A 14,126-nucleotide genomic window follows, 5' to 3' on the forward strand; every position below is an offset into this window, starting at 1 on the left:
TCTGATGAACTAATAAACAAAATGGGGTATACCCAATCAGTGAAATATTAGTCAGCTAAAAAAGAAATGAAATATGGACACATGCTACAGCATGGATGAAGCTTGAGAACATGCTACGTGACTCGTGAAAGACGCCAGTCACAAAGGACCATGTGCTGGATGATTCTATTTACAGGAAATGCCCAGGACAGACACATCCACAGAAACCTCAAAGTAGGAGAGGGGAGGACAGCTAAGGGATACAGGCTTCCTCTTGGGAGGTAACAAAAATGTTCTAAAATTCGTTGTGGTGATGGTTGCCCAGCTCTGTGAAGATACTAAAAGCCACTGAATTGTACTCTTTAGGTGAACTGTATGGTATGTGAATTATATCTCAATAACCTGTTAAAACAAAACAGTGTCCTAACTCCACGTCCAGCGCTCTTGGGTGCTGTCCATGGTCCACTGCCTCACCAGGCCTGTGCACTGGAGTCCAGCAGAGCCAGGCTGGGGTCCCAGCTTGACCACTTGACTAGCTTGGCCTAGTGTCCTCAGACAAGACACTTCCCCGACCTTTAGGGGCCACCTCTGTGAAATGGGATCAAACAGAAACAACTAAACGAGGCAATACATGGAGAGCATTTCGCGTGGTTTCCCTGCATTACATGTGCTCCGTAAATGTTGGTTGTGATCAGTATCTGCCAAAGATTCACAAAGAAAAGAGGAGAAGACAGCAAGAATTATTCCACAGCTGAGAGAGAACAAAAGTGAACATTTGGGTGGATTATTCCCCTCTTCCCAAAACAGCGAAGTTCCTTTTTATCTGGCCCATTCCATCAATATCAAAGAAACAGCCACTGCAGAGAGAGATGTGAGGTTTCTTCCAAAAATGGAGTATTTCCAATATCTGTGAGCCTCCAGATTGATCTCCAGGGGAAGACAGAGCCACGAGAGTTCCCTGGAGTCCTGAGCCCTCCAGCCTCAGGCCCGCCTTCCTGGCTCCTCCCCTCCCCCCCGCGCTGGGCACTGAACTTACATTGACTCCAGCAGCTGCATGTACTGTTCGTCCCCTCGGCCCCCTTCCACCTCGTGGTCCAGCTTGAGGATGATTTCGTTTTCAAACTGGAGAAGTAGGGGATAAAAATCAGCAGTAATGTTATTAGAAGGCGGAATGTTGAAATTGGTCAATTCATAATTTTAATCAAAGCTTTAGGGAGCATTTATCATCTCCCAGGTTTAGTGCTGGGAACTGGGAGTGCAAAACACAACAGGATGCTATACCGGCCTTTTAGGAGCTCCCGGAGAGCGGAGAAGACAACAGATGATAAGGGCTGGAGCAGAGCGATGGACACAGGAGGCAGAGGGAAAGAGAGAAAGTCTGCAGGGAAGACTCATAGCCCATGTCATTTGAGCTTGTTCTCAAGTTTATGTTGAAATATTTCAGGAGAATGGAAAGAGAAAGGGCATTCTAAGCACATGGTAAGTAAGACATATGAAAGGCATCGAGGGGTGGGACCGAGTACTGCTCTTCAGGAAATGGCATGTCATGAGCAGCTATTATTTCTGCCTGCCTAATATTCCTTTCTTTATACTTTGGTAACCACATCAGCCCAAATCTCAGTCTGTGGGACTCAGTGAGCTGACCACACCTCCCTAGCTTCAGGTGTGGGTACATGACACAGGCCAAGCTCCTGATCAGTATCTTTCATTATCTAGACCCTACAATTAATAGAGGCCCAAACCAAGCCAGTGAGACTCACATGTGAGGTTCTGTGGGCACTCTTGGCAAAAAGAAGTCTTTCTGCTTAATTAGAAGATTATAAGTCCAAGGCTGCTAGATATGACCACAATGAAAGAGCCTGCCAATATGGAGGAAAGCAGACAGGAGGAGATGGAGAGAGACTGAAAGCTGATGCCATTTTTGAGCTCCTGAATCCAGCCATACCTGAAGCTGTCCTATTTACATGAGCTGATGCCTCAGAGTCAAGACTGGTGACAATGGTAATGGTCAAGGATCAGACTAGCTAAGTGACCTGAAAGTAAGTATACACATCCAGCTTCACCAAATCTTGTTAATATTGAAGCCAGAGAGTATCTTGCCTTCCAATGTTCAATGTCAAGAAGTAGTTCACCTAGTTGAGCTCATAGCTTAGTCAAGAAAGGGTGGGACTAAGAAGGGAGACCTAGTTGGGAACCAATCTGGCGAGGGTCTGGGCTGCCAGTCTACACATGAATCATGCCCTTACAGGATGCAATTTGTCCAAGTCAAGTATCATCCAAAGTGCAGGACTGAGGGCTAGCATGGTAAGACATGTCTACTTGCCTAGCCTAAGGCAGGAGGAAATACAGCCAAAGGACTACAAGAGTGGGCTCTGATGTTAGGCTGTGGTTGGGGTAAATAAGCACCGGCTTTAAATGTCTCCTCCATCCCTTCCACCACCTTGGGAAAGTTGGTAGGTCTTTCCAATCCTCTGTTTCATAGTTTATATCAGAGCTTAGCAAACATTTTGCATAGAAGGCCAGACAGTAAATATTTTAGGCTTTGTGGGTCAGCTCCGCTGTTGTAGGACAAATGCAGCCGTAGCCAACACATACACAAATCGGCACAACTCTGTTCCAATAAAACTTTATTTACAAGAACAGGTGGCAGGACAGATTTGGCCTGGGGGCCACAGTTTGTTGATCCTGATCAAAACAACAGGCATAATAGTGGTACCTACTGCCCGGGGTAGCTGGAAGGGCTGGAGGAGACATGACTTACAAAGCAATGGAGGGGGTGCACAGGCCCAAGTGTGCACTGGGCTCGCTGGTCGTCTTATGATTACTGCTAATGTGATTGTTATTAGTGGCGAATGTTACTGGAAAGCAGCTCTGGTGGGGGGAGGGGACAGCTTTTTTTTCTCATGTCTGAGTTGTTCAATGATAAATGCTGGCACGATTCCTCCTCGTGAGATGAACTTTCCTTTGGAGCCGAGAGGTGGATGGGGTAAATAAGCACTTGCCTCAGGGTCACAAAGGAGCCCACGGGGAGGGTAATTACAGGGTGCCAGGAATGTGCAGTGCTGATGACACCAGCCACGCCTGAGCCCTTCGGGGCGGGTTGGAGAGGGGAGGTCTCAGTCAAGCACATCCCAGGGCAGGCTCTGGCCCTTCATGGGGCTGCTGGGTGGGTGCCGTGCTCAGGAGTTGGCTATGACTGCAGGCTTTGGCATCAGCCAGACTTATAGAGTCCTTGCTTTGACTGCTTTCCCCATCATGTGACCCTGGGCAAGTTATTAAGCCTTTCTGAGGCTCGGTTTTCTTGTCTATTAAATGGAGATTTAAAATAGCATCTACTTTACAGCAATGCTGGGGGAAGTTAATGGGAAAGTATGAGTGAAAGGCCTGGCCTGGGGCTTAGCGCATCGTTAAGTGCTGGATATTAGCAATTGCCACCATGACATTGTTGGCACTGTTCTCATCATTACCACCGTAATCTCATTTAACCTTTACAACAGTCAATGGAGATAGTTATCATCCTTCCCATTTTATAAATGAGGAAACTGAGGCAAAGTGGGATCTTTGTCTTGGGTTTCAAAGGATGGATGGACTTGACCTAGGACAGGCCCCAGGGTCCCACACACACACTAAGCCATGTCAGCATGACAGGCTCTACCTCCAGCACTGTCACTATGCAGAACTTAGGGCATAGGTCTAGCTCCTCCACATTAATTCCATTTCATCACATCACTGACTCCTCACCCTGTCCCCGCGATGTGGATATTGGTTAAGGTTAAGGTCAAGGTTACTTTTGCAGCAGTTAGACACAGCAGATGCCCAGTTAGGAAAAGGGGAGTGAGCTCGAGTTGCCCAGACCTCCCACTGGGCCCCCCTCTTGCAGCAGAATGACCTCACGTGGGCCCCACATTTGCATCATGCCTCCCCTGCATTGCTTCCACTGACTTTAGAACCTGTTGGCTATTTTCATCATCTCGACTGCCTAAGGACATTTTTTTGATAGGAGCCCAACCCCACCAAAGTGTGAAATTTAGGGAGCAAGAGGTCTTTTTCAGAGGTAATTTGCTGACTGTGACATGGGAGGGGCAGAGATGGTGTGACAGGCCAGGATGGCAGAGAGACAGGATGAAACTAGCAGCAGTAGGTCAGCCTGGGGCCTCCTTTGGTAACTAAATGCCTGGTGTCCCGGGGTGGGTGGAGGCTGACTTGGGAGGAAGCTGGAGAAGACAGTGTCATGTGAGGAAGGATGCCGATGGGAGTCAGTGCAGGTTCCTGATTTTCTTTGAGTTATCTCATCTCTTCCTGCTCCATTTCATCCCCCATGGAGCTTGGGTTTGGGAACCTATAATGGTATTATGATACACATTTAATGGATGAAAAACTGAGGCTGAGGAAAGTTAGATAACGTATCCAAATGTACTCAGCTTATAAGCAGCATGTCTATTTGATTCCAAAGCACAGTGTCCAGGAGACAGTAGATGCTCAGTACATATTTATCGAATTGATTTGCTCTTTTCCACATTACGTTCTAAGACATTTGAATTGCCAATTCACTCCACGCCAAGATTCGGTCTCAGTGGAATCTGCCAAACTGATTATCTCCATCCATGAATTCATTCAACAAGCAACTATGGAGTTCTGCTGTGTTCCAGGCACTGTTTTAGGTGCTGTTGTCAAATGCTATTGTCTCTTCCTTCTCAGAGAGGGATTCTCTCTGGACCTCCTGCCTGCCGAGGGCCCAGGCCCTCATGCTGATTAGCACATAATCCTGTTCTACAATCTGCAACATAGGTAACCACTCTGCTCAGTCTCTATATCCAGCACCTCCACTCCTTCCCCACCAACATCAGCTAGAAAGCCCACAGCCCCTCCCCCTACAAAGAATTGACCAGCAAGACAGCTGGTCTACCCAGCCCCCAGGGGCTACTCAGGCAGTGGTCAGCCACCTCCATTACCCTACACTATACAAACATTCACAGGGATGTTCCTCTCTGTACCAAGGCTCTTCCTCTGAAATGGGGTGGGATGGGGGTCTAAATGCACCCCTGCATACTGAGAACATCGACATGGTTCATGTTGTATTAAAGCCAGGCACTTGACAGGTGCTGGAGCTCAGGCCTGAGAAAACCACTCTGGCCTCAAAGAGCTCACACTCTTGTGATGGAGAAGACCTATGAGCAGACAGTCATGCTTTCTAAGGTATTTAACCTCAAAACCCTCTTCCCTAGAGCATCTGGTGGAATCAATGCTCTATGGAGCATATTTTGAGAACGCACTGCCATTCATTCTTTCATTGAATGAATGAAATGAGCCAGCACTGAAATGCTGAGCCAGCACTAACTCCACCAGTTCGAGTGGCTGGACCACAGAGTGGGCACAGCCTGGGCTTGGGAGTCTAGTGACCTGTGTGTTGGAGTCTAGTGACCTGTGTGTTGCAGCCTCTGCTCTGCCTCTTTCTTGATGTGTGACTCTGGGTAAGTGGCTTCATTCCTCTAAGCCTCAGTGTTTTCACCTTAAAAATTGGGGCCAGAATGTTGTCCACCTCATAGGGTTGTAAGAGAAAAGGTGACATGAACTAACGTATGGAAAGTACTTACAGTACCTGACACGTAGTAGATGTCAGGTTAATGGTCACTGTCACCACCATCATCATCATTTCTATTAGATGAGAAAGATGCAGAAAAAATCACAGACATAAGTATAGTGCAAGGTAGTGAATAATAACCATATGTGAGACAGACAGAACGACAGAGGGCAGAGATCTCTTGAAGGATGAGCACTGAGGTGGGCTTTGCAGGATCAATAGGAGTGTAGATGGTGCTGGCAGCCAGGACCATGAACGTGGCAGAGCAGGAGAAGAGGAGGAGACGCATGAAGAAGATGCTCACCAGGGCAAAGCAATTCAGGTGAGCTGCGGGGATGCCTGCAGAGTAGGTGAGGCAGGGGAAAGAGCTGGAGAAAAAGACTGGAAAGGTTGACTAAAGGCCAGGGCAAGGAGGACCTGGAATGCAGGCTACAGGATGTGGACTTACTAAGTGAGGATTAAAGAACCAATGAGCAAAGGATGGGTAAGATCTGTAAGGATTTTAAGGAAAGGCAGTTTGGAATCTGCTGTCTTTTAGAGGGCAGTTAGAAGGTACTTAGGAACCTGTTTAAAGGAATATTGTTTGGCGGCAGGATGTGGTATAGAATGAGAGGCAGGGAGTGCTGAGGGAGGAAGGGGTACCACCATGTGACATAAGAAGGGGGGCTGAGAGCACAGGAGATCAAGATGTGAGGGCACCACCGAGGCAGCCTCCATGGAACTTCAAGACCGACCTTCCTAAAGTAGACGTGGCTACTGAACATTGCCAGGAATCTGTCCTGAAAACCAGTGCTTGTTCCACTGGCGGCAGCGTCTGGACCCAGAAAATGGTCCTCATTCTTCAAGTTTGACGGGATTTTCAATGAAAATACTTGGCCCGTGGCCCTTGCCTTTGACACAGGTTGCTCACTCCCTCCATGCTGGGGAAGGCCTCCGTTCCTTCCCGTGGCGGATCTGCGGGGCCCTGCTGAGCGACGGGAACTCTAGCTCTGCTGGCTGTCAACCTGGACGTGCTGCCAAGTCTGACACCTGGAGGGGTCAGCTCTTTCCTGGCAACGCAGATCTTCCAAGTGTTCCCAGAAATGGACGTGCTGGACAGAGGTGGGTGCCAGACGGGGGCGGGTGGGAGGGGAGGCCCCTTTGGACACATCTTGAAGGAACTCTTAGTTAGGGAAGCAAGGTTTTTATATTGTTGAGAAAGGGACCAGCTGATCCACAGCAAAGAAAGAGCATTTTAATTTCGGCCTTGGGCAGGAAAGCCTGATAGAATACTGACCAAATCCGATCTGCCAGCTCATTCCGGGCACATGAATAAATGTCCCCGGCCTGCCGTCAAGCCTCAGAACGAAGCCCAGGCAGATGGAACGAGGATATCATTATTGGGAAATGGGCTGGGGATTAGGGATGCTGGCACGAGTTTCCAGCCTCGTTTTTTACCTTTTTGAAATCCCCACTCCTTTGATATTCGCACAGCATCATGTCGAAGAAGATTGGTATGGTAGCTTTCCGGAGCTCAGCCTCAGGGATAAGTGTCATCTCTAATATAGGTCCCACCATGCCCGGGATGAAGCAGATTTTGTTCTGGCCTGAAAGAGAAGAGGGGCACGGAACCGTGAGACAGATTTCACAACGCACAGGTTCTCCTCAGACCAAGACTGGGGAAAGAAAAAAGGCAGGCAGAATAGTGAAAACAACAGTTAACACTTATATCGCTGTTTACCAGGAGCCAGGCACATTTTGGACACTTTACATATATTAACTCCTGGAAAAGACGCATGCATCACCCAAAGCGAGCACCGCTGTTCTGGATAATAACCCAGGCATGTGTAAAGCGCGTCACAGTTCACAAGGGTTTTCACCTGCATCGTCTCCTCCGCAAATAGGGCCCTGATGGAATATGTTAGTGACGGCAAATCACAGGGATATTGGAAATCACGTCTGTCTGCAACACGAGCCATGTTTCTGAGGTTTGGAAAACATGCTTTTACCAATGGTTTCATGAAAACATGAAAAACAAAATTTGCTGCCGAGAATGGTCAGTGTAATCGTGGGAGTCACAACAGCGCTTTCTGGTCAGATGAACCACAACGTCTTGTTTCTTCTGCCTCATTTCAAGGCCTTCCTGCGCCCCCTCCCCTGGCTCTTGGCAGTCTCGTCTCGCTGGCCTGGTTCCAGTGTCACGAGCTCACCTCGCTTCCTCACCGCCAAGCCTGTGCACACACTGCTCCTTTGTGGATAATATTTTTCCTGCCTGTTCCCCAACACCTGCCCATTACCACCTGGCTTCCTCTGGATGGATGTGCTGAGAAAAGCCCTACCACATGCTTACCCCCTCACCCCAGCTAGGTTAGATACCCTGCACTGGCTGGGGGTCTGTCTTCTCAGCCAACCCTGCAATGATGTCTTTATGTGTGCATGCGTTTGATAAACATCTGCCTCCCCCACGGAGAGTTTGTGAGAGTACAGACCATGTCTGTTCTCATTACTGTATCTGTAGCACTGAGCATAGAACATATTAGATCCTCAATAAATGTCTGCTGAATGAAGAAATTTATTTGTCTAGCTCCCGCATGCACTGGCTATGTGACTTGGGTATGTGTCTTATAAAAAAGCAATCAACACCCCCCTGTTGAGAAGACCATGGGAAAATACATCTGTGTATACCCAGCGCAGAGCCGGGAAGAATCATGCTCCCCCTACCCGGGGAAGGGGGCAGTGTGACCCAGTGGTTAAGGGCACTGACTTTTTGTCTGAATTACGGAAACGGGATTCCGCCATCAAGTAGCTACGTGATGCTGGGCAAGCTGATCTCACCTCTTGAGGCCTCAGTGTCTTCATCTGTAACATGAGAGAGCAGCAGTGTTTATTTCGTACGGTTGTTGTGAAGAGTGAATGGATTATCATTTATCAAGTGCCCAGGACAGTGTTTGGCACAAGGCATACTTTACACAGTGTTAGCTATCACTGCTGTGATGCGTGGCCAGAACGAACCACAAAGGGCAGCCTTGTTGAGCAGAACGGAGCAGATGCCTCAGAATACACACATCAGATGTGGCAGAGAAGGGGAAAGAAGAGGGGCACTTAGGGACCGCAGGGATTTCCTGGGGAGCGCAGGGAAGCCTACCCTAGCAGCCCTGTCGTTGAAGCTGCCCCCCGGGTGTTTCAGCAGCAGCTGCCTCTCTCTCCTCCTGAGTCTCAGAGCCCACAACGCCCATCCTGGTTTTCCCTACCCTCAGGATGAACACGGGTGGTCTTTGCCTGGGGCAGAGGGCTCCTGGGGCGCACAGACTCAGGCCATGCGGCGTATAGCCTGGCACTGTTGCTTTCGATTAAAACTGAGAAAAGGAGCCAAGAGGGAAGGCAGCAAGAAAATGAATTTTAATTCAGCCTAAATGAGGCTTAATGTTGGAGTATTTCCCCAGAATTCAGATAAAAAAGGAATATCTTCAGTTAGTGAGAATGAAATGGCGAAGTCAGGTGGAGAGTTGTGTGAAATATAAGGACACTTTTCCAAGATATCAGCTTTGTTATATGATGCATTTGGATTCTACCTTGCTTTGGCCCAAATAGAAAACAAAAAACAAACCAAAAAACCCCTTACTTTCCTGCAGATTTATAGCAACTGCTAATCTAGGTTTCTGATTTTGTCCTTCAAGATCCTTTAAACCCACAGTGGGGTTTTAAAATTCGAAGCTGAGTGCAATATTAAGTAGAAGGTAAATGGGAAACTGTCAGATAAGCCACCACGGAACGGAGAAATTGCTTATGCAACAAAGGCCTTTAGAATACTGGAGGGCACCGGGTATGAGATAAGGATAGACTTAAAATGGTTTAAAATAAAGAGCAGACATGCCACAGACCAGGGATTTCTTAGACATTTTTGACCTGCATTCTTTGCAGTCAGTTGAAGAGATGTTTGGAAGAACAGGGAAAGAGAAGACAGAGAAAGATGCTGATCTCAATGGCCCACACAATACTGCACAAAGAAATTTTATTCATTTATACTGAAAGTGCAATTTCAGCACATCGGATTTTGTGTTCATGTTATCTGAATATGTGCCTTTATATACATAGATGCGTGCGCACACACACACACAGAATATATTTGTGGCTAATTGAATGCAAACTCATTTGAGAAAAAAATTCCTCATTCAAGAGACATACCTGCTGCTGTTTTTGAAAAAAAGGCAAGGAACTGGGTGAGAGGGTCTTTTTCACATAATGGAAGCTGAATCTCACTGGGAATAGATACCAATTAGAAAAGGCTTTTAAAGTGCCGATAAGCCAGCGGGATAAATCCAAATGCCGAATTACACAGGCTTTGGGAAGGGATCTGGCGGTAATGAGAGCGGAGAAGAGCTTAGGTGTGCAGGGCAAGCAATCCCCTGTGCTCTCTGGCCTCGGTGTCCAGTCTGTGCAATGGCCTCATCCATCACCCCTCGCAGGGGGAGACGGTGAGATCGAACACAAAGGGTCTGAGGGCACTAAGAAGGCAGCCTGGCAAGAAAGAAAGAAAGAAAGAAAGAAAGAAAAAAGGGAGAAGGAAGGGAGTGGGGTAGGGAAGGAGGAAGGAAGGAGACAATCCTGTGAACCAGGCTGAGAATGAAGGTGGCCCAGTCACTGACCTCAGGAGGCTGTCGTGGGACAAGGGCTTGAGCTGACAGTGTGAGGCCCTCTAAGGGCTGGCACAGACCCTGAGATGAATGGGATGAGGGCAAGTTATCACTCCCTCGATTTCAGAGTCCCGTAAGCCTCCTGGGGACTCTGAAATCAAGCCAGGCTGATCAGAAAAGACCACTCGCTCACTTCAGAAGAGGAGGAAAGAACACAGATCTCTGCTCCCTCATCTCAGGCGCGGAAAAGCTCCCTCCCGGCACTGCCCTGTTCACTCCTCATCACTCAGAACATGCCCGGCCCTGGCTTCCCTCCAGGCCCTGTAGAATCTCCAAGCCCCCAAAACCTGGGTCAGATCCCTCCACTGCCACTCCAGGCCATGTGGCTTTGTGACTGTCACTTCATGTCCCTGAGCCCCTGCTTTCTCATCTGTTAAATACACGGAAATAATAATAATAATCCATGCCTGGGAGAATTGTTGAGAAGCTTAAGACAAAGGGCTTCGCACAGGGTCTGGCTCCCTAGAAAGGCTCAGGAAGTGCTGATGTGCACTGTGACGGTGACGATGGGGAGCAGTGTAAGCTCAGTCTACGCTGGGCTCTGGAAAAAGCAATGTGAGAAGACATGGTCCAACCTCATGGAGCCCCCAGGAGCTTTTCATGGAACTTTCCAGGCCGGTCAGTTTGTCTGCTGACCTCTAGAGTAAAGAGCTGGCGTGGGAAGAGGTAGGATGGATTTATCTTACCTCCCATGCCTGACATCCACCACCCTCCAGAACCTTCTCTGTCCCATCCAAGCATGTTATAATCTGTCCTCAAACATGTTTGAAAAACCCCAGTCTTTGGCCCAATCATGTTGGTCCACAGCTTACAATCCTTCCATGGGTTCCACCGCTCTGCAAGTCCATTTGGTCTGAGGCTCCCTCTCCGTACCCTGTCTCACCCTCTGGTCCGCTTGCCTGCCTTCCTCCCCTGGCCTGCCTCCAGCTCCTCCAACACACCCTGCATCCCCCTTCTCAAGCCTGCACACGGTCCTCCTCTGCCCACCATGCTCCTCCCTCCCGCTCCCTGACCCCATTAGCACTCTGAATCCAATCGCCACCACAACTTGCCCTGATAACTTGCCTTCACCCTGTTCATTTAAGGGTCTGTGCCACCCTTAGAGGGCCTCACACTCTCAGCTCAAGTGCCCCTTGTCCCACGACAGCCTCCTGAGGTCAGGAGGCGATACATCCTACTCATTCTCTAATATCGTTCTATCCAGTGTGGAAGCCACATGTGCCCTTGAGCACTTGAGAGATGTCTAGTCCAAGCTGAGATGTGCTGTAAGTGTCAAAAGCCCACTAGATTTCAAAGATTGAGTTCTGGAAAACAAATTTTTAAAAAAGGCAACGTATCTCAATAATGTTTTGTATTGGTTACATGTTCTTCTGTAAAGAAATCACGTATTTTATTTAACCCTATATTCCAAAGTGTTATCATTTCGCACAGGGAACTCTATTCATTATCTTGTAACCTATAATGAAAAAGAATGTGAAAACGAACATATGTATGTATGTATACATATGACTGAAACATTATACTGTACATGAGAAATTGACACCTTGTAAACTGACAATACTTCTCTCTCTCTATATATATATAGTTAACATTAATTTCATTGCTTTTTACTCTTTTAAAAAATGTGGACACTAGAGCATTTAGTTCCTTAGGACAGCACTGCTCGGGAGCTCAGGGCTCCCCACGTTCCTCGTCAAGGCCACCTTCAGCTTCCTCACTAGGCAGGAGTCCTTTACATCCTCTCTGGGTGCCCCCAACTTCTGCTCTACAGCCCTTCCCCTTTGCAACCATGATTAAACAGCCCTGCAATTAGCATGTTACAGGACAGAGTCCATGAGGTCAGGGGCTAAGGCTCTAACTACCACTGTTTTCAGTCATAGCTCTGGCCACTGGCACAGTGCCTGGCATTTACAGGGTATGCCTGTCCGTTTCCTGTTGCTGCTGTTATAAATCACCCCAGACTTAGTGGCTTAATGCAACACATATTAATCTTATACCTCCGGAGGTCAGGAGTCTGAAATGGGCTTCACTGGGCTAGAGTCACATGTGAGGAGGGCTGAGTTCCTTCAGGCGGGTCTAAGGAAGAAACTGTTCCCTTCCCTTCTCCAGCTGCCAGAGGTCATCACCTACACCCCTTGGCTCACGGCCCCTTCCTCCATCTTCCAACCCAGCAGCGCTGCTTTTCCTAATCTCTCTCTGACTCGCCTTCCTCCTTTCTTCACTTATAAGGATCCCGTAATTGCACTGGGTCCACCTGGACAGTCCAGAATACTGTCATCTTCTTCAAGATGCTTAATCACGCCTGGAAAGTCCACTTTGCCGTGTAAGGTGACACATGCACAGGTTCAGGGGATAAGGACTTGGACACTTTTGGGGAGCTATTATTCTGCCTAATACAGTGCTCGATATTTGCTGTTAAATCAGTAAATGAACGGATGCATGCCTCTCTAATCCCATGTTCTATTTCTTCCCAGCAGCTTCTCCCCAGCTCTAAGAAGCCGTGCTTGCTTGGGCTGGTTGCTCTCCTGGAATCCTGCCCTTCCTCATGCCCCTTTTCAGTTCTGACATGAACCACCTTGGGGTCTAACTCGAGAGTCATTTACTCAGCAGAGCCAGCCTTATTGTCCTCACGTATCCCCCGTTTTGCCTGAGCTCCTGAGTCTCCGCCACACATTTCATGTTAAAGAACAAGCTCTTCGTTTGTTCTTTAAACTTTCTTAGAACTGGATGGCGGGCTCTTCCAGGCAGGGTAGGAACTCTTACACCTTATGCTTGTAACTTCCCCAGCGCTCCCGCCCCTCCCTGGAGCTCAGCACCGAGCTGGGCACTCCAGAGACGCTTAAAAAGCAGTGGCTCACTTGCTCTCACAGCTCTGCTGGGAGCGACCTCCCCGCATGTGAGGCCATGATGCCAGCCGCTGGAATTTGTCTTTCTTTCCCATGAAGACTGTTAACACAGCAGACCAGCATTAACCCGAGCGAATGTGAGATGGTTAAGTACAAAGTCATTTTGGCAAAATGTGCATTGCTTCACTCCAAGCAGAAATCAAATGTTATGGTGCTACACTATCAGGAAAAAGTACATTATCTTCAGCATCATCCCAGGATCCAAAGGCACAAATGGCCTTAACCCTTTAGTGGCTGCGCCCTGGCACCAACACATGGTCCTTCTCTCTACTGACCTCCCTGCATGTACCCTCTCTCTCAAATGCACGTGTATGCGCACGCGAGCGCGCACGTGCACACACACACACATTTGTCTAAACTTTTCCCTGAATAATCTTCCTGCCTGAGATTATGTTTGCAATTAGCTGTCTTATCATCACAGGGTTGCTCGTATCTTTCCTGATGAGAAGCAAATGATGACACTGATGATCACGGTGATCACACCCTGATTGCTCTGGGCATTAAAACAAAGCTTTAGAACATCACGTGCGTTATGATTATTTACACATTATCAGCAGTCTTTGAAAAACACAGTTAGTTGGCTATTTCATACCCTTTGAAAATATTTTGCATATTCTGGAAGAGTTATCAGTTACAACATTGGACTCTGGGTTAAGAGTCTGGCTCTTTCGCCTCAGCTGAGTCACTGACTGGCTGTTGACCTTGGGAATGTCCTTGTGTCCCTCTGGGTCTCAGTGACCTCACCTATAAAATCAGGGAGTTGAATCAGATGATGTATCGGGTAGGGATGTAACAGGAATCTGATTACCATGGCGACACCGAGGAAGCTCTGCTTTAGTTTCCTTCCTTACCAAGAAGTCACGGATGGTCAGTCCGGAGCTGCTCCTCCATCCTTCACCTGTGACTTTGGTCTTCAGGGCTTCAAGGTGGCTCTGCACCCCCAGGCATCCTATTATTTTCCAGAAAGGAAGAGGTGGAGGGACTAGG

The 14,126-nt window shown here is 48.1% G+C and overlaps 1 protein-coding gene across 1 annotated transcript in view; it reads right to left on the reverse strand.

Moving 5' to 3' along the window:
* The window catches only part of DOCK2 (dedicator of cytokinesis 2), a 371,024-nt gene that overhangs the window by 43,310 nt on the left and 313,588 nt on the right, over positions 1-14,126 (reverse strand). The window contains exons 33-34 of the mRNA XM_072947252.1: positions 6,998-7,146; positions 1,016-1,101 (exon numbers count right to left, since the gene is read on the reverse strand). Coding sequence (XP_072803353.1) covers positions 1,016-1,101; positions 6,998-7,146 — 235 coding nt within the window. The remainder of the gene's footprint in view (positions 1-1,015; positions 1,102-6,997; positions 7,147-14,126) is intronic.

This window comes from Vicugna pacos, chromosome 22, assembly GCF_048564905.1.
Source record: "Vicugna pacos chromosome 22, VicPac4, whole genome shotgun sequence".
NCBI classification, from domain to species: Eukaryota; Metazoa; Chordata; class Mammalia; order Artiodactyla; family Camelidae; genus Vicugna; species Vicugna pacos.